This window comes from Lactuca virosa, chromosome 4 (assembly GCF_052849685.1).
Source record: "Lactuca virosa cultivar CGN04683 chromosome 4, Lactuca_virosa_CGN04683_v6, whole genome shotgun sequence".
Taxonomy (NCBI): Eukaryota; Viridiplantae; Streptophyta; class Magnoliopsida; order Asterales; family Asteraceae; genus Lactuca; species Lactuca virosa.
In genome coordinates, this window is record NC_136429.1 from 530,606,157 (window position 1) to 530,626,939 (window position 20,783).

At 34.1% G+C, this 20,783-nt stretch overlaps 1 protein-coding gene and 1 long non-coding RNA gene across 5 annotated transcripts; one reads left to right on the forward strand and one right to left on the reverse strand.

Annotated features, from left to right (window-relative positions):
* The first annotated feature begins 2,873 nt into the window (after window positions 1–2,873).
* On the forward strand, window positions 2,874–8,298 carry LOC145109531 (E3 ubiquitin-protein ligase RGLG2-like). Of its 3 annotated transcripts, none has more exons than XM_079046714.1 (12): window positions 2,874–3,143; window positions 3,739–4,134; window positions 4,501–4,585; window positions 4,676–4,816; window positions 4,903–5,016; window positions 5,123–5,220; window positions 5,296–5,375; window positions 5,454–5,559; window positions 5,644–5,771; window positions 5,851–6,073; window positions 6,165–6,221; window positions 7,924–8,298. In XM_079046714.1, exons 2-12 carry the CDS (start codon window positions 3,820–3,822, stop codon window positions 8,002–8,004), a joined length of 1,428 nt encoding a protein of 475 aa, XP_078902840.1. In that variant the 5' UTR covers window positions 2,874–3,143; window positions 3,739–3,819; the 3' UTR covers window positions 8,005–8,298. The 3 variants fall into 3 exon arrangements, with proteins under 3 accessions (XP_078902840.1, XP_078902838.1, XP_078902839.1); XM_079046712.1 differs by having other exon boundaries at window positions 3,791–4,134; XM_079046713.1 differs by lacking the exon at window positions 2,874–3,143 and having other exon boundaries at window positions 3,167–4,134.
* A 4,516-nt stretch (window positions 8,299–12,814) lies between these two features.
* Window positions 12,815–14,936, reverse strand: LOC145109533 (uncharacterized). Of its 2 annotated transcripts, none has more exons than XR_013709061.1 (3): window positions 14,378–14,936; window positions 13,982–14,132; window positions 12,815–13,586 (listed from the first exon to the last, which is right to left on the reverse strand). It is a non-coding gene; the product is annotated as an uncharacterized LOC145109533 (long non-coding RNA). The 2 variants fall into 2 exon arrangements; XR_013709060.1 differs by having other exon boundaries at window positions 13,982–14,278.
* Between the last annotated feature and the right edge of the window lie 5,847 nt (window positions 14,937–20,783).

Below are 20,783 nucleotides of genomic sequence, written 5' to 3' on the forward strand. Positions count from 1 at the left end.
ATTAGGCGCAACTGCCAATGTTATTTATTAGGCGCAGCTGCCAATAACATCAATATCATCTTTCATCCCTCATTTTTTATCTACCCACGTTCTACCCAACATATTCGTAGATATAAAATACATATATAGTTTAGAATCTGTATAAACCAATCTTTCATCTACCCATGTGTTACCCAACATATTTGTAGATATAAAAATACATATACGGTTTAAAACCTGTATAAAATATTCATTCATCATCCATCTCAAATAAACAAACAACATATATACACATAGCACGTATTTTATATAAAATACTTCATATATATGTGTAAGATGAAAGTGACTATACACTCACTTGTTAAGAAGACGATTGGACAGTACTTCGGCTCTAAAACTAATATTCTTCGATGAAACCGGGATGTTTTCTCGAAAACCGGGCTTCACGCGGGCAGAGTTTCGGCTCGAAAACTCTTTTTCTCGGGATCTTAGGGGCGTCGGGACTTGCTTCGGGTGTCGATATGTAACCGCGGTGTCGGGGCAGTGTAGAGGAGCTTAAAGATGAAAAAAATAGGAGAGAGGTTAGAAAATGGCAACCAAATCCGGAGAGCTTCGATTCCTATTTATAGGCTGAAAAATCACATTCACGTCGTGAACCAGGTATATTCACGTCGTGACTTTTGATCCTGGTCATCCCCTAGGCTTGCTGTGTGTCTTCTAGCCTCGAAAGGTGTCGTTCACTGAGTTCACGTCGTGAACACTGTGTTCACGTCGTGAACGCAGTCAGGTCTCGAAGTTTGTGCTCCGAACTTCAGAAATTCATATCTTTCGCATACGAACTCCGTTTTTGACGTTCTTTATATCCACACGTAAGTGAAATTATGCACTAAAACTTTCGTTTAGACTCCGTTGGCTAATTGTGAATTTATTTTTAATATTATATTTTTAACGGGCCGGGACAGGAAAAGTCCGTTAAAAATTCATAACTTCTTCATCCGACGTCCGTTTTCGTCTGTCTTTTTACTGTTGAACTACTATCAACAAGATCTTCGATTATCGTTTAGATTGTTTCGGCTAAAAATCATTCGATCTAAATTTCGAGTTTTTAGCTGTCTACTGCTATACCGAAACTTAGAAAAATCATAATTTCCTCATATGAAGTCAGATTTGGACGTTCTTTTTATGCACACTCTTGGTTTAACGAACTTTACGACTTTAGTTTAGATCACTAAAGCTAAGAATCATTCTATCGTAAATTCACTATTTACGTCGCACTGTGTCGTGCCGGTTTTGTCGCGAAACTTCGACGGGTCATAACTCCTTCGTTATAACTCGGATTTCGGCATTCTTTATATATCCGGAATCCTTGTAACATATACTACGACTTTTATTAAGACTATTCATTCTAAATAATCTTCTATCAAAAATTCGTTTTCGACACTTATTGTCTCTTAATTGACTAGTCCTGATCTACGGGCGTTACACTAAGGTACTTACGAGGAACAACGAGATACAAAATCAAGTACGAGGGGATGGGACAAAACCGACTCACTGGTTATAGTGATAGTAGTCACAATGTTGACCCAGATAGCGAAGAAAGCACAACCGGTCACATTTTCTACTATGAGTAATCTCCAATAACATGGTTCTTGCAAAAGCAAGATATCGTTGCTTTATCATCTTGTGAGGCGGAGTTCATGGCAGCCACTGCGGCTACATGTCAAGCAATATGGCTTCATGATTTGCTAGGAGAAATCATGAACAAAGCGCAAGAGAAGGTGGTTCTAAGAGTTGATAACAAGTCGGCTATCTAACCAACGAAGAATCCCGTTTTTCCTGGAAGGAGCAAGCACATCAACACAAGGTTTCACTTCATTCGTAATTGTGTTGAAAACGAACAAATGGATGTGGAGTACATTCCCGGTGAAGAACAAAACGCGGACATTCTTACTAAACCACTAGCTCAAACCAAGTTCAAGGAAATGTGGAGCTTGATCGGGATCAAAGGCATCTCTTGAAAGACTTAGAGATGCGGGGGTGATTGTTGCAATCCTAAGTCGATGATGAACTTGGAGGCCAGACAATCAAACTGTTTTATGGCAAATTGGTCATAAGTTTCCTAGTTTAATACAAGTTGGTTTGTTAGACTACATATACATGTCTATAATCAAGTTTAGGATTAAGAGAGACATATTGTAATCAATTAGGCTTGAATTATTTTTCCTATTAATCAAAGAGTAGTTTGGTTAAACATTGTTTGCAATCACATTTTCTAAGCTTGAAATTAATATTTTTTTTCTTTGAGATCAATTTCGATTCTCTCCAACAGTTTAAACAATCTTTTTAATTCTTTTAAATATGGTGAAATTGTGGGGCTTCTGCATTTGGTTATAAAATCTTATCTTTGACATGTCGTAAAATTTTAATGTCAATGGCTGAAGGAAAGTTTCATAATTGTTGGGTAGAACGGTAGATGATGGTGACAGTAAAAAAAAATAATAATACAATCTACTTAACAAGTTGTATATAATCATTTTCAATGGACGGTATTCAACTATCTAAGCAACCATTAGACATCAAGTTACAATGAATAAGACATATTTGTTTTGAAAAAGACTATAGTTTAATCTTCCCTCCACTTGTTGTATCTTTATCCAACCCAAAGAATATGGAAAAAAAAGCAACCAATCAGTAACTAATGCTTTTAATATTTTAGCATCAATAATTGAAACAAATAACATGGATCCTTAAACAAAAACAAATATAAACTACACAATTTTGTTTATCATTTGTAAAATTCAAGTCAAATAAGAAAAAATTGGTTCATTTATTCGAACTTTCTTTTATTTACTTCGCTATCATACAAAATATAATCCATATATTCTAATGGAGATGTGTGGCCAACAACTCAACATACACCCAATTCAAATGATTTCGCACTAAAAAAGATTAAAGAATTTCAGCAAAGAACTTTGGTAGACTTCGTTCATCCCACCATGTGCATGATTCGATAGACTTCAACTAAACGAAGACTTCCAAAAGCGAATCCATTGATTAATTCAAAAGCTACGTTGCTTTTCGGAGACAATTCGAATCCTCAATTGTTGCTTTCAGGAAAGTAATTGTGAACCGCAAATGATCCTGTTTCGCTTAATTTAATCCAGGTTTGTTTATCTGAATCATTCATCTAGATTCATCAGTTCATCTCGTAGTTCCCTGTAAAATTGCGGATTAGATCAATTTCAGTCCAGTCCAGTCGAGTATCAGTGACTGACGCTTAATTCAATCTTCATCGGTGGTTGTTGTTCGATTGAATTTCGCAGATCTAGGTTGATCACTGTTCGTAAACCCAAATTTGCTTTGCTTAACAATTTAGTTATTAGAGATAAATCGTTAGATATTCCGGTGTCGTAATCCGTGGGTTGACGTACATCTGTCGAAAACAAATTTGCCATAGAAAGGTTGTTGTCTTCTTCTTTTTTCTTCTTTTTTTTTTTAAATGAAATAGGCAAATTTGTAGTCGTGCACGAAATAAATGCAGATAAAATTACTCTACAAATGTTATGTCGGCGAAGCTTCTTCGTAACCGCTTGCTAGGGTTCGTGGAAGACACCATTGTTCTAATCTCGTGAACTCCTAGGTTTATAAGTATCGTCTTCGTGTAATTTCCAGTCTATCTTCCTCTGTTAGCAATTCAAAACATACCATAAATAAGGCGTTTCATTCCATCTTAGGGGTTTTACATTCAAATCGTTACAGTTTACTTTCGAGAAGGTTGTTTCCAGAAAGATTATCAATCGGAATCTTGCAGATAACTTGATTTATTTCCGTTCGTATTGGATGGGGGGCAGAAGTTCAAGAGAGGAGCGTCCGACTGACAGACAGTCACCATCGTTCCAATCAACATCATCTTTTACTGGAAGTCAATACGGAAACTATCCTCAACAATCTTATTCAAATCCGCCACAAGACGTTCATAATTATCCTGTTCGTGAGGCTTATCCTGCTTATTCACAACCTTATCATGCACCCGCACCCGCACCTGCACCTGCACCATCACCATCACCATCACCATCTGGTCAACCCCATAGACCACAGAGGAGGCTTGACCGGAGGTATTCAAGGATTGCAGATAATTACACTTCATTGGAACAGGTAGAATTTCATCAATCTCTTTTTCTTACACATTTTGCAAGATGTGATGTATCCTATTCCTATCCAATGGTCACCGGATATGTCAATCTTATATAGAATTTGGATAATGGATTTTGTCTTTTGTGTTTGGATGAATTCTGGTATGCTGATGATTCTTGGAGAGATCTTGTTTTCGAAAATCTGTCATACTTTTGTAATATTGTGCATTGTATTGTAGTCTGTGCAAGTTGTTGCTAAAAAAATTGTTTTTTTTGGTGGAACTTGTATGATAGTGGAAATTAGCACATTCATATGGATTATTATCTTGTAGCTTTAGTTGAAAGCTTCCATTATTAATAGAATGACACTTCCACTTTTTTTTCACAGGTTACTGAAGCTCTTGCTCGTGCAGGGCTCGAATCTTCTAACCTAATTGTTGGTATTGACTTCACTAAGAGCAACGAATGGACTGGTAACATTTACGTTATTACCCTTTTTGTTCTTATTCCTTCATTGTGATGTGAAACACACTAAGTCTAACTAACCATTTACTTACAAATAGGTTCAAGGTCTTTCAATAGAAAAAGTCTACATCATATTGGAGATGATTTAAATCCGTATGAACAAGCAATAACCATTATCGGGAAAACATTAGCTGCCTTTGATGAAGACAACTTGATTCCCTGTTATGGTTTTGGAGATGGTATAATAGTAATTTAATCATTACTCTTTACAATTCATAATCCAATAAAAATATATATCTTACAATTTTTTGTTACAAAATGGCAGCATCAACACACGATCAAGATGTTTTCAGTTTTTATCCAGAAGAAAGGTTTTGTAATGGATTTGAGGAAGTGTTGAGTAGATACAGAGAAATTGTCCCTCATTTAAAGCTTGCAGGTTTGAGATCTTAAACTCTATAATTTGTTTCCTTTGAATACTATGTAAAATTTACCATTTTGCCCTTTTAACCTCTATGTTGTATTTCATGTTTTTTTTTTTACAGGACCAACATCATTTGCCCCTGTCATTGAACAGGCTATGACTATCGTTGAACATAGTGGGGGCCAGTATCACGTGTTGTTAATTATTGCAGATGGGCAGGTGATTTTTTTTTTATAAATCTAATCTGTAACACTTTTACAAAATTTCCACAATTAACCTTTAATTAAATTTAAGGTAACAAGAAGTGTTGATACTGAGCCTGGTAATTTGAGTCCACAAGAACAGAGAACTGTCGACGCCATAGTTGAAGCAAGGTGCTTATAATTTATAATTTATATAATAAAAGTAAAGTATTATAATTTATATTTTATATCCTTTATTTTTTTATACAGTAAGGTTCCACTATCTATCGTATTGGTTGGAGTTGGAGATGGGCCATGGGATATGATGAAAGAATTTGACGACAATATCCCCTCTCGTGAATTTGATAATTTCCAGGTCAGTATTTGTGTAAAAAGACATGAATGCCCTTGACTGTCATCCAATAATGTTAATCTTGTTTGTTTGTTTTTTGGATGTTAGTTTGTGAATTTCACAGAAATCATGTCCAAGAATGTGGCTACAATCCGTAAAGAGACAGAATTTGCTCTTAAAGCTTTGATGGAAATTCCTGCTCAATATATAGCAACACTCGAACTGAATATATTAGGGTAAAATTTACCTTTTTACCCTCTTGGTTAAATATTTATTTATTTATTTTGTTGGACTTGGATTGGATGTTTTGTACAGGAGCCGCAAAGGAGTTTCGCCACATAGGATTGCCCTTCCTCCTCCGGTTCATGGTGCATCATCTTTTAGCCGCTCAAAACCATCGCACTCAAGTAGCTTTCAAAAGGGCTCACAATCGTATTATGACCAAACTACCCCTGCCCCTTATTATCATCAAACTAGTCTTCCAAACAGGGCTCCACCTGCTCCTGCTCCTACTCCTAGTTCTACTTATGACAATCAGGTGCATTTTAGTCTTTTGGAGTTTTGACTTTTAACTTTTAAGAAAAGGTTAATTGCAAAAATTTAATTATTTATATCTATATTTTATGTAGGTATGCCCCATTTGCCTTACTAACCCCAAGGATATGGCATTTGGCTGTGGTCATCAGGTAATACTATCACATATTATTATTAATTTTTTTGTACATTTTTGGTCCCTGAGTGTAACTAATTATTTCAATTTTGATTCCAAAAACTTTTCTCTTGCAATTTTGGTCCTTATTTTTTCCAAGTAATATTTTTGGGACCAAATTTGCAAAACCAAAAATTGACATTTCACTTAGAAAAACGTTACGGAAACCTCAAAATTCAAATGAAGAGACTACAATTGCAAGAGAACTTTTTTGGGACCAAAATTGCAAAAATCAGCTATAATCAGCCAGGGACCAAAAATGCAAATATACTATATTTATTATGTATTATGGAGATGTCTATATATATTTGACAAAATTGCAAAAATGGTCCCTGTGGTTGGCAAATTTATGTGCTTTCGGTCCAAAATGAAATGTTGGTGGTCCAAATTTGGATATCTTGTGTAGTTTTGGTCCTTATGGTTATCATTTTTTGTGGTTTTGGTCCATACCCTATCTAAAATGAGGATTATGCCCTTAACTGATTGTTTTTTTAATTTAGTTCCTATTATTTTAATTAAAAAAACCAAAAAACCCACCCCACCTCTCTTAAGTAACACCCCACCCCCAACCCCCTCTTTCTCTCTCTCTCTAATGTTGTTAAAGACCCATCACTGGCCTTCAACCCACTGCCTCCACCATCGTCGACCATTGCTACCTCAAAAACTTCAATCAACCATCGTCACCACATCTTCCTTCCTCAATAGATTCGCATCCATAAAAATCCATATCATATCAGGTGTTTGTGGTGGGACATGATTGGGGCACAACTGTCGCTCGGCATCTAGTCTTTTCCGGCCAGATAGAGTCAAGGGAATCATTTCTCTCGGTATTCCATTGTTTTCTAGATCCCCAAGCATGTAGAGTGTAGTCTGATTTTTTGTGCATCTTATTGGTTTCACAACATAAACAATGAAAGATCAAACCCATTTCGTAATCAACGAGAAAGGGAGTGGCAGAAAGCCGCCCTTGTTTATCTATTCGAGCCACCATAATCAGTCGCCATCTCCATCACCGTTATCATAACACCACCACCTGTTAAATCTGCATCACAAAAAAAAAATCCCACCTACCCCACCCTAATTGTCGGAGAAGACAACCGGTTAACATCTTCTCCCCAAATCAAACTGAAATTCGATACTAGACCACACCACACCAAATCAAGAACAAACCTGAGAATCTTTTCAGGTAAAAAAACTTAGCCCCCTCTAAATCCAAAATCGAAAATAATCAGCCCCCGTCGAGAAGGCGTGACAAACGCAGGTGGTTGGGGAGATTGTCGACGATGGTTTTCTAGTTCACTGGTGGTGAAAAACGTTGGAGCTTCTAGAGCTCTTTCTCAGCCGGTGATGGTGATGGGGGCGAACGTTGATGGCAGGAGGAGGTCAGGTGGAGGTGTTCTTGATGGTATGTGTTTGTCTGTGTTTTAAAGAAGTAGCAACAGACGAAGGGGGGAGAGAGAGGGCCCTTCTTTTAGAGTAAATTATCTTTTTTTTTTTTATATAATAAATAATAAATGAACTAAAAGAAAAGGAAAACGGAATTTAGGAGGGGTATAAAAGTCTTTTCAGGTGTAAAGGGACCAAAATCATTAAAAAGATCCAATTTTGGACCAAAAGCACATAAATTTGCCAACCACAGGGACCATTTTTACAATTTTGTCTATTTCATATTTGTGCAGACATGTTGTGAGTGTGGAGAAACTCTACAGCAGTGCCCAATTTGCCGAAGCTCAATTGAAACAAGGATAAAATTATACTAATAAGTAATAATAAGCTTATAAATTGGGTTGGTTTGTGTAATGTGTAATGTGTTGATGGTATGGTTATTACTTACTATTAGTGTTAGCCTAGATTCTTTTGGTGGCCGGATATGTTTTTGCACATTCTGTTTGGTGATTTTTAATTAAGTTTATATGTTGCTGAGTTGCGTTGCGTTTGTGGATTTGTAAATGAAAATGGATACTCATCACTCATGTCATATCATGTACAGTTTTTCTAAAACTTTGTTTGGAAACTTTTATTATTGTTATTATTATTTATTGACATTGATGGTATTTAGATTATTTTATCTTCTGTCGACCCACAATATGTCTAGTATCATTGGTTTTCAACTAAATCATACTTTTTCATGTCATTATAATTTTCATAAGGTTCATAATGTTGGTAAATGTTTTGGAATTCGAAATGCTACTTTTGAATATTTCTAATAAAAATAACATCATGTATTCGTGGGTGTAACGCAAAAGTAACTTTTTTAGTCTGATGTACCTCGAAAATGTGGCATTTTGGACTCTATGGACGTTATTTGTATCTCGGAAATGTTCTTTATATTATTACGGGCTCTATACTATTAACTTGGATTTTCTTTCATTATCTTGATACAAGCCAAGAATAATCTATGAGAAATCTAAAAAAATTGTCGTTTACCATTAGATAATCTAAAAGAGTTGCGAATTAAATTATGATTTGTTCAATTCCTCAAATCCTAGACCTAGTTCGCCTAGCAAGAAAGTAGAAACCTATGGGAACCATTTTATTATACATCATTTTATATAAATGAAAGTATTTAGTTTTTCATATTTATTTATGATGTGACATGTTTTTTTTAAATGAAAGTCTATGCTCAATGTCATGTACAACCCAATCCTTCTTTGTTTTGAATTTTTTATTTTTAATTATTTATTGAAGATGGTATTTGGATTCTTTTATCTTTTGGAAATGGTTTATTAATTAAGTCATGTTATATCATATACTCCTTTTATGTAGTAATTTCTTTCGGATGATGGAGTATAACCTTTTCTTATTTGATAATCATATCTTGATCTTCATCTGAGGGTCATGCCAATGGGTCGGGTAGCATGGGCAACGACTAATGGCCTCCAAATTTCTAGGATCCTATATATATATATATATATATATATATATATATATATATATATATATATATCGGTTGAGTGGAAAAATAAAAGAAAATTGGGTTAAAACAAAATCAGCATTGCAGGCTTAGGGCCGTACACTTTTTCTAAAATAATCATCGTATTGATCTTTTCACCATCATCGATCGAGGGACTCTATGAATCAATTCTAATTTTTTTTCAACGGTAACAAAATAATCGATTCTGGTTTTTACGTAGCCTTTTGATTTTCGATTTCAATTTATGTTTTCTGATTTCTAATTCAATCTTTCTTAATACACCAATTTTGATAATAAAATTTCACACATCCTTAAAAAAATCGATCTTAAATTTGTGTTAATCTGATTTCATGCAACTTCACCGATTTGATTTTTGATTTCTGATTCATCTCTTAATTTGATTTTTGATTACTGTTTCGACTCAATCTAATTTTTTATTCATGTAAATCATAAGATTTAGTTATCGTTTTTCAATTCTTTCATGTTAGTTATCTGATAAAAAGTTAATTCATATGTTTTCATTGCCTTTACTTGATTCTTTCTTATTTTTTATAAGTTTAAAATAATAACATGTTGCATAGAAAACATTTATCTGGTCGTGAGAAAAAAAAAAACAACTAATAATATTACAAAAACAATCTAAAGAGAAATTTATCACAAGTGTTTATTAAAAAAAATTAATAACTTTTTTACTAGCATGGATATCTCCAACCCTCCACCAAAAATCAATTTTTACACCATTTTGATGTGGAGTCATCTCCAACCCCACTTATTTTTCACACTATTTTGATGTAAACTTAGTATTAACACCAAATTTTATGTTATATTATTCATTTACAATAAAATGATGCAAAACTTTTATGTGCCACTTTTTGTCCCTCCTATTTGATCTCTATTCAATTTTAATCATATACTAACTTGTTATCAATTAATTATAATTATAAAAGTTAATCTAAATTTATGTTATATATTAAATTGATATTAATGAGTCATAAATATAAAACTAAATATTAATGTTTTAGATTTATGTAACTTTTTTAATTAACAAATGTCATTTTAATAAAACAACATCTATTTCAAATTAGCAATATACAAATAATTAATTTGGTTTTAATTTTGTAATGAAAATATTTTATAAATTCTTCACAAGAAAAAGATGTATATAAACATGTTAAAAACTAATTAGTTGAAAGGTGTGTTTGACAAATTTATATAAGTTCAAAAAAAAATATATTATGGACTATTTTTGTAGGGGGTAAAACATGGTATAAAAACTGATGTAAGGTTTGAAATGGTCTAAGGGTCTTAATTTTTATTATTATTATTATTATTTTTTTTGGCCTGGAGCATCAAATCGGCATGGAACGGCACCAGATTATCCTTGCACAAATTGTGGATGTAATTATAGAGAAGAATTACTAATAACATAAAAGGCCTAATCATCAGCCGAAATGACCATTATGTTTGAAATGAGTCCATTTTGGATTTCAAATATATATAAAGTGTATTGCTCTTCCATTTGCATATGCACACGCAAACACCCCCGCCCCATCGATCTTTGCCTTTAATATGTCTAATATCACTAGTTTTTGGTTTCGATAAGTTTCATCATAGTGGTAAATGTTATTTGGGTTTTGGAATTTGAAATGCTACTTTTGAACATTTCTATTAAAAAAATATTTCTCTGGTTGTTATATTCATGGGTGTAACAAAAAAAAAAAAATCAAGTTTTAGACGGATGTACCTAAAAAATATGGCAGACTCTATTTTGTAGACGTTATTTGTATCTCGAAAACATTCTTTATATTTCGGACTCTATTCTATTAACTTAGACTTTCTTTTATTATCTTGATACATGCCAATAATAATCTAAGAAGAAATCTGAAAAATCGTCGCTTACTATTAGATAATCTAAAAAAGTCGCCAATTAAATGGTGATTTTTTTAATTCCTCAAATCCTAGACCTAGTGCGCCTAACGAGAAACCTAAGGGAGACGTTAGGATATAGGGTGGAATGTGCCACGATAAAAGAACTACTGAAACAATTATGATTGATCGGTCCATAACCATTCCATCGAGTATGTTAGAGTCTACTAGGGTTCGGGTTTAGGGTTTTATTATACATCATTTTATATAAATTAAAGTACTAAGCTTTCTATATTTATTTATGATGTAACATGAGTTATTTGAAAAAGAATCTAATAAATATAGTTATTTTTAGTTACATAAACATAAAACTTCATTACAACGAGAATTAATAACATGATAGTGTTGACATTGTGAATGCCAAATAAGAATTTGATCACAAAAAAGGTACGATGGTGAAGTGTATGTGTTTCATCTACGTATGCAGCTCGATACACCGTTAACGTGAAAAAATGAACAAAATAGTAAAAGTGTGTGAAACCTAGTGATCTCATTGTCGGTATCACATGAAAACATGTTATACCAGAGCATCGTCATTTCCTACATTCACAAGTCATATATTGTAGATTGACAACACCATGTTTGCCATAATCATGTACTTCAAAGATGTTGTCGATGTGTGTATACCTTACATGTTTAGCATTTGAGCACTATATGTGCATAAGGGGTGATTGGATTATGAAGTTCTGCTACAAAAAATATTAACATCCTTTTTCGTACAATGCAATAAAAATAGTTTTATATCGATGTGTGTGTGTGTGTGTATATATATATATATATATATATATATATATATATATATATATATATACTAGGTTTAAACCCGTAGAAACCACAGTTGAGAAAAAAAAATAATACTATTGATAATTCAAATCGTAATGACTAATCAAAATTTTGCAAAAGAAACATTAGTTTACAAAGATAAAAGTTCTATCATAATTTGGGGTTTTAGATGTCTTATTAATGAGTTGTAATGTAGGAAAAAAAAAAAAAAACTTTTCCAGAGCATATAAAAATAATCCGAAACATCTTTTTTTTAAAAAAAATACAATGTTAATATGTAAATAAGCACATATTTAAAAAATTCCAAAAGGGAACATATTGATTTTAGTTTGAAGCCCCTAAGTTGCATCGAGTTCTTATAAATGACAACAAATCAAAAACAACTAAAATGATTTCCTCCGGTTGAGCTTCATATATTGAATTCTCATGTTGAACCAAGTGCGCTGCTATTACTAATAAGGAAATGAAATTACATTGATATATACAAATCTGCTAAAACATATGTCAGATGTTTATAAGAAAATGTTTGGTTCTCTTTACTAATAAGGAAATGAAATTGCATTAAATGCATAAATTTTGCTTCTTTTTACTATAGACTGATGGAGATGTAAAGCAAAAAAAAGTAACAACATCATAGCACAATATAATTATAATACCACACAAGTTTTAAGTAAATGCTTCACAAAGCTACATAATTTACCTGAGTATATCGAATTCAAATCTTAAAATTCATAAGCAATAATGGAGACATATCCTTTTAGTAGCAAATGTGCAACTTCATGCTTGTTAAACAGGTTTTCTCATGCATACCTAAATCAATTAGCAAATATATATCTCTTCAAAAATCAACCAAAATAGATAAACAAAACACCATCTGACTTAATAAAAATATATACATTTAATAGATAAACATGAGTTGGACACTCCAATTTGGAAATTCACTGTATTTCTAATACGTTCCCAGGTGAAACCCAAGAACTTACCTGCAATTCGAGTTACAGGAAACTCCTAAAACGCCTCAAGGCTTCTTTTTTATTGATTGAATAATCTAAACAGAATCTATGGAGCACCTTTTATAGTGTCCTGCTAAACAATAATCCTAAAATAACTCAAACAGCCAGCAAAGCAATCCTATAAAAGATAAAGACTGAATTTAAAAACATAATTATCCTATTCTAAATTATTCCTGCTGTGCCTTTGATAAACTTGACCAAACCTACCAGATTGGGTCGTAACATTACTCCCCTCCCAAACAACCACCTTGTCCTCAAGGTGAAAATCTGGAAACTGTTGCTGTATCACATCAAACAATTCCCATGTAGCCTCATAAGTTGGTAAATCCTTCCACCTGATTAAAACCTCCCGCCCAGACGCCCCGTCACGGAACCCCTCCACCTGCTCCGGTTGCAACAAAACTTCCATATCCGATGTCAGTGTAGCAGGAAAGCTGGGAAGAGCCAACTGAGTCCCAATAGCCCTCTTCAACTGAGAAATGTGGAAAACATCATGTATCCGCGATGAATCCGGCAGCCTCAAGCGATAAGCCACCTTACCAATTCTTTCTAACACCTCAAAAGGACCAAAATAACGAGACGATAACTTCTCATTAACCCGACGAGCCAACGAACGTTGCTTATACGGCTGCAGCTTGAGAAAGACTCGATCCCCAACTGAAAACTCCTCATCTTTCCGATGTAAATCAGCCTTACTCTTCATTAACTGTTGAGCACGCAATAAACCAAACAAACACACACACACACATCATAAAACAAATAACAAACCCTAAATGGTTCAATATTTTACATCATTTGAAAATTCTTAAATTGAATCATAAACATCATGTTGCTTTTACCCAGCCTAAATTAATTCCTTTTGCCCACTCTTATCCCTTAGTTGGATGAAGATGCTATTTTGTTGGTCTTAGCATACGAATAAATCAAATAGATAAAACGTAATGGAATGAAAGTTTTTTTGAGTATCTAGCAAAAGAAAAGTAAAATTATCAAAGGATAAAAGAAGAATATACATTTAGGTCATTTTGAATTTCTCCTTAAAGCAGTTGAATCAGGGGATGTAGTGTTGTACTAATGTTACCAACAAATTATAAGATATACCTCAAAGAAGGCTGACCAGAGCTAAAATCCATCTAAATTTCTTCTATAAAAGATAATATCTCAATTTTTGACATTTTTTCTGAAAATAACAGCAACAGATGGAAGCTGGATGCAAATTATTTTCTTTCCAAATGAAAAGAGAACTCATCGCCTGCAATTAAAAAACCTCACCGTATCTAATCATATGTAAATATTAGCAAGTGTTACCATGTAAACAGGAAAACCGAAGTAGGTTTGCTTGATCGGAGCATAAACATGGCGGTAACATGAGAACAGATCAAATCAAACTTAAATTGCCTGAGAGGCCAATGACGATTTTCAAAAATTAAAAATCTATTAACGCAAAATTCTTGACGTTCTCAATACTATGAAAAAATAAGGGTACGAAGAAATTACCTTTGATTAGGAGAAGGTGGCAAGCAGCTTGGAAGAGGTAACCGTCAACTTGGTTGCCCGGGACATCCGTCTACAACACACAACACGCATAAGAATGGAGAAATCATGATCCCTACTTCACATCAGGAAAAGAGATATTGGATACCGATTATCCCCAAATTGGAACTTGATTCGCCAGCCAAATAATTAAAACTAAAAAAAAGTAATTGAAACGATTCAGATGTAACCTCCATGGATTTCTAAACCAAATGAATAGCGTGATATCAGAAACAACTACGATCAACAAAGTGTGGATGGGAAACCATCAGAATCGATCCCGCCAGTTTGAACTTCCTTTCTGCACATAAGCGGTGGAATTACACAACATAGATGATTGAGACTTGGTGGCTAAAGTAATCGTCAAATGAGATGAGAGAGAGAGAGAGAGAGAGAGAGAGAGAGAGTAACACCGAAGAAGAAAAGCGATCCTTTAGGGTTGAAATTTGAAAATCGAATTTCTATATGCGATTACATCCCAGATTTCTGGAATTTAGGGCTGATTTATAGTATAGAAGTTGAAAAGTAGAGCGAGAATGAAGGCGGATGGATATTAAGAGGCAGAAAGGGTATTTTTGGAACTTCACATAGAAAATTTGAGCGGGAAACTTTGCTGGGAGGGGCTCAACAATTGCCACGTGGCAATTAGGTACTTATTTATTATGATATATATATATATATATATATATATATATATATATATATATATATATATATATATATATATACTTCCTCCATTACAACATTGAGAATACCATCATTGGATCGTATCACGCAAAACCTCAATGAGCGTCATTATCGATACATTCCGTTAATCTATCGATAATACATTGATGGACTCGACAATGTTAGAGGTTATTATATTATAATGTACTAAATTTAGACGGACAATTCCCATTTGACTTTGGTAAGGTGATTGGACTTTGAGATGGACGATGGGATTTTGGTAATAAATGCATATGCATTTCATTACAACATTGATAGAATATATATATATATATATATATATATATATATATATATATATATATATATATATATATATATACTTCCTCCCTTACAACATTGAGAATACTATCATTGGATCGTATCACGCAAAACCTCAATGAGCGTCATCATCGACACATTCCGTTAATCTATCGATAATACATTGATGGACTCGACAATGTTAGAGGTTATTATATTATAATGTACTAAATTTAGACGGACAATTCCCATTTGACTTTGGTAAGGTGATTGGACTTTGAGATGGGCGATGGGATTTTGGTAATAAATGCATATGCATTTCATTACAACATTGATAGAATATATATATATATATATATATATATATATATATATATATATATATATATATATATATATATATATACTTCCTCCATTACAACATTGAGAATACCATCATTGGATCGTATCACGCAAAACCTCAATGAGCGTCATCATCGATACATTCCGTTAATCTATCGATAATACATTGATGGACTCGACAATGTTAGAGGTTATTATATTATAATGTACTAAATTTAGACGGACAATTCCCATTTGACTTTGGTAAGGTGATTGGACTTTGAGATGGGCGATGGGATTTTGGTAATAAATGCATATGCATTTCATTACAACATTGATAGAATATATATATATATATATATATATATATATATATATATATGTATATATATATATTATGATAGAATATATATATATATATATATATATATATATATATATATATATATATATATATATATATACTTCCTCCATTACAACATTGAGAATACCATCATTGGATCGTATCACGCAAAACCTCAATGAGCGTCATCATCGACACATTCCGTTAATCTATCGATAATACATTGATGGACTCGACAATGTTAGAGGTTATTATATTATAATGTACTAAATTTAGACGGACAATTCCTATTTGACTTTGGTAAGGTGATTGGACTTTGAGATGGGCGATGGGATTTTGGTAATAAATGCATATGCATTTCATTATTTTGTTGTTTGGTGAATTAGTGTCTATGGTTTGGTCATGGTTTTACATGTTTTAGTGTTTGAAGTTAGGGTTTGTTGAATATGGATAAGAGAAGCATGAATTGGTGATCAAGTACGGACTGAAAGGATGCATGTTTAAAGACAAAAAAGAAAATGCAATGGAAGTAGGAAAACACCGCGAAATGAATAAGTTTGTAGAGATTATAGAAGTAAGCCACTTTTATTTCTCAGCCCAAACAAAAACAAAGGTTAACAAAAGTAGTGATAAAAGATGGGTCTGACCACAGAGAAGAAACAAACCAAAAAACTCAAAAACATGATCACCGATTGGTCTTGTTCATGGCCATCTCCTTTGGTAGTGAAGTCATTTGACATGCATGTTGCTACTCTTAAGTTATAGATTGAACTAAAATGGTTGATTTGAAGTAAAAAACTTTGTGAAATCTCATCACCATAATTTAGTGATGCAAATTGAACATCAACATAAAGCAGTTCTCACTTTAATTGAAGCTTTTCTTTTTCCTTTTTTCAAGAAAGTGATAACCTAGATGATAATAGTCGTATATTTTCCCATAAACATCTTGATTCATCATACACAAATATATAGAGTACAAATACAATAATGGGTTGAGCCCTAAAGGGTTGAGAGCCATAAAAACTATACAAATATATACATGCTAATATGCCCCCACAGTTTCAGGGGAAGGTTCTCGGATACTCAGACTGGATCGAAACTCGAAAAATAAGGGAAATGGAAGACCCTTGGTGAAGATGTCTGCATACTGGTATCAGGAAGGAACATGAAGAACCCGGATGTGGCCAATGGCCACTTTGTCACAAACAAAATGAATGTCAAGTTCGATGTGCTTGGTCCGTTGGCGTTGAACTGGATTTACAGATATATAGATGACACTGATGTTGTCATAATATACAAGAGTGATAGACGAAAGAGGCGTATGGAGTTCATGCAAGAGATTACGAAGCCATGTTGTTTCGCTAACGACGTTGGCTAGACCACGATACTTAGCTTCGGCACTAGAGCGCGATACAGTGTATATGCTCAAGAGTCATATTAGAATAATATTGCTAATTAACATATGATCATATTCATAAATGGTCACACTAACAACAACTTGATACAATTGATTATTTATTAGAAATTGATTTTACTAAATATTCATAAACTCTTATAATTAACTAAAAATTACTTATTTCATGGAAATATTAATTTTCAATGGCAAGTAACAAAATATATCAGAAGGTATGATTTCTTAAGTCATGTATATTGTTTTGGACTAGAAATACTCTTTTGTCTTTTAGTTAAAAGTTAAAGTTTATATCTTATAAAGAGTTATAAAAATTTTATAAACTTTTCTTTTCTTTTTTTATATAAACCGTATACATTCATGCGTGTTGCTAGTAATGGTGTTTTGAATATAATAAGGGAAAGTAAGCATGACTTAAAGGCATGGGAGATATATAGGATTTAAGGGAATAGAGTGCTTAAATGGTTAATGACTCATGGTTAACATATATGCTTTATGAAGACATTCATACCACTTCTTTCTATAGATGGTAGAACGGTAACCATCATTCTTCTCTCTCACTTTCTTTCTTGCAAAGGAGTGTTAGAAGATTACTTGCTTGTATTTTTCTCTCTTTAATTCATATTTGGATATTGACTTAAAGCTTAAGTGTTTTGACTAGCATCTTCATCAAGTTGGGTTCTTATTGGTGTTTCCATCTAATGAAAAGTTATACTCCATATTATACTGTAACACCCGGTTCCCGGTATGTATTTTAAATATAAGTAATTACATGTTTTACACTGTGACTCGACGATTTGGAGGCCCAACTCGTCGAGTAGACTGGATTATGGACGCGGGTTTTAAGTAATCTACTCGAGGAGTCGGGAGCCCGACTCGACGAGTAGGGCTGCCTGGAGGAAACCCTAATATTTAGGGTTTGCATACTATTTAAACACATTATCTTGTCCTACTTCAGCCTCCATCGTCTCTCATAGTCCAGAAAACCCCTAACTCGAAACCCTAAAGCATTTGGAGTGTTCTTGAGCCATTTTTGTGTGTTTGTGGTTGTTTGAAGCTTGAAGAAAGAAGTGGAAGCTTGGTGGTTCCAGAAGAAGCAAGTAGATCCAAAGGTTTCGCTTCATTTCCAGCTCATTCAAGGTAAAAAGCTTCAACCTTGACCATTTATCTCTTAGATCTCTAGTTAGGACAAGTTTCTACCTTTTCTAAGTTTTAGTAGAGCCATTTTCGGGATTTTGTGGTTCTAAGGGGGTATGACTTCAGATCTAGATCCATTGAGGGTACCCATGGCATAAAGGTGCCAACTTTATGGCCATGGGAGTCCCATGCATTATATAAACCTCATTTTAGAGCCTTTTGAGCCAAAAACCCCATGCATGAACGTCAAGTTCGTAGCTTTACGTGTAATATGGACCCTAGGAGGTCAGATCTATGTTTTGGATGCATTAGGACCATCTGAAATCGACTGAATAGTTTTGGACACAGAGGGACTCGGCAAGTCGCTTATGTGACTCGGCGAGTCAGGTCGCATTTTTCCCCAAAACCCCTTCTGATATCAAGTAGTGTGTTGAGTTGGAAGAAGACCCAGCCAACTGGGTTCATTATGGACCTGAAGATCAACGTACTCGTCGAGTTCAAGGCAATATCCCAACCATATGAAGATGAACTCGATGAGTTCAAGGATGAACTCGGCGAGTCAAGGACTAAACACCTTAACTCGGATGAAGATGAACTCGGCGAGTTCAAGGATGAACTCGGCGAGTTCAAGGATGAACTCGGTGAGTCAGTTGTAGAAAGTCCCGACTTTGTTTAAAGGGGAACTCGACGAGCCCTTGTAAGGCTCGGCGAGTAGGGTTGAGGTCTTGGCATTTTCATGATTTCGGAACTCGACGAGTTGTGGGGCCAACTCGGTGAGTTGAGTCAATTGGATGTTGGCTTTGACCTAGAGTTGACTTTGACCAAGGTGTTGACCTTGACTTTGACTTTGACCTGAGTTGACCAGAAAATGGTAATTAAGGAAGATTGTTATGTGTATGATCTGAGAGGGGTTGATTCCGGCAACAAGGACAGTTCAGACACTTTACGACATTGAGGTGAGTTACCTTCCAGTAGAAGTGGGTCTACGGCCACAATGCCGACCCACTAGTAGGGATCTGTTTGTTAGGTAATTGTCTTTGTGATAATTACCTGGGTTTCCACTATCTGATATGTTCTATATGCTCGTATGCTATGATGCTAGGTGATAGTGGTAGTAAGGGGAATAATCCCCATGTTACGGTTGTATGGACCGAATGGGTAGGTCGGGCACCCCGGTATGCTTGACAGTATGATTATGTTATGTTATTATGTGGTAGTAGTAGGGGGTGAAATAGTCCCTGTAACCGGTTGATATAAACCGGAGGGGTATGTCGGAAACCCCGGTATGTCTGACATGGGTAAGTTAGGCACCCCGATATGTCTAGCAGGGTAGGTCGGGCACCTAGATATGCCTGACAGTATGTTTATAGTATGGTATGTGGTATGATGGGGGAACTCACTAAGATTTATGCTTACAGTTTCCAGTTTTGTTTTCAGGTACCTCTTCTTCGAAGGGGAAGGAGCCGACACGGTAGCAACGCATCACACACTTAGGATTTCCGCATTATGAGATTCTTGGGATTGTACTCGTACATTATTACTATTTTATGATATGGTTTGAGACACGTGACTATGTTTTTATGAAATGATATGATTCGATGATGTTTTACAGTAAACCGTTTGATAAGTTACTTAATTAAAAACAAAAATTTTGGTCTTGAAAATTGGGATGTTACATATACATCAACATTCAAGCCTCCCCTTGAGTATTCAAAGGACTACAAAGGTTGTTATCTTCTTATTCCTTCTATGGTTGATATGTTTCTTTCCAAACTTTGCAAGAAGATTATTGGTGGGTTTAAACTAATTTATATTATTCTAAAATTATAAAGTCTTCCGTTGCTAAATCTTGAGTTTTTGAAACTAATTTTTGAATAAAACCCAACAAAAGAATGCAAGGCTTCAACTATAGATGCATAACCCAAAATTAATGGCAAGAGTGGACAACAAGAAGGATGCACGTTAAGGTGTTACTATGATCTGAAACTTACTTATTTAAGATTTGATAAATGATTCAAGTTAGATGAATGTCAATCAGTAGATATTTATTTTAACAAAAAACAAAAGAATAAGCCATATAAGACACATTCATTTCTACTTTAGTGCTTATGAAATTATGTTAATGGAGTAAAAAATATAGTGTAAAAGGAGAATAGGAATTTGAAAAATAGAGCTCATAATCAGAAAAAGAA

What these genes read in the sequence shown, in the direction of transcription:
- LOC145109531 (XM_079046714.1), top strand. Translation starts at nt 3,820, where the DNA reads ATGGGGGGCAGAAGTTCAAGAGAGGAGCGTCCGACTGACAGACAGTCA. An exon ending in GTTCTACTTATGACAATCAG is followed by an intron (nt 6,074 to 6,164) that starts GTGCATTTTAGT and finishes TATTTTATGTAG; the next exon opens with GTATGCCCCATTTGCCTTAC. An exon ending in CATTTGGCTGTGGTCATCAG is followed by an intron (nt 6,222 to 7,923) that starts GTAATACTATCA and finishes ATATTTGTGCAG; the next exon opens with ACATGTTGTGAGTGTGGAGA.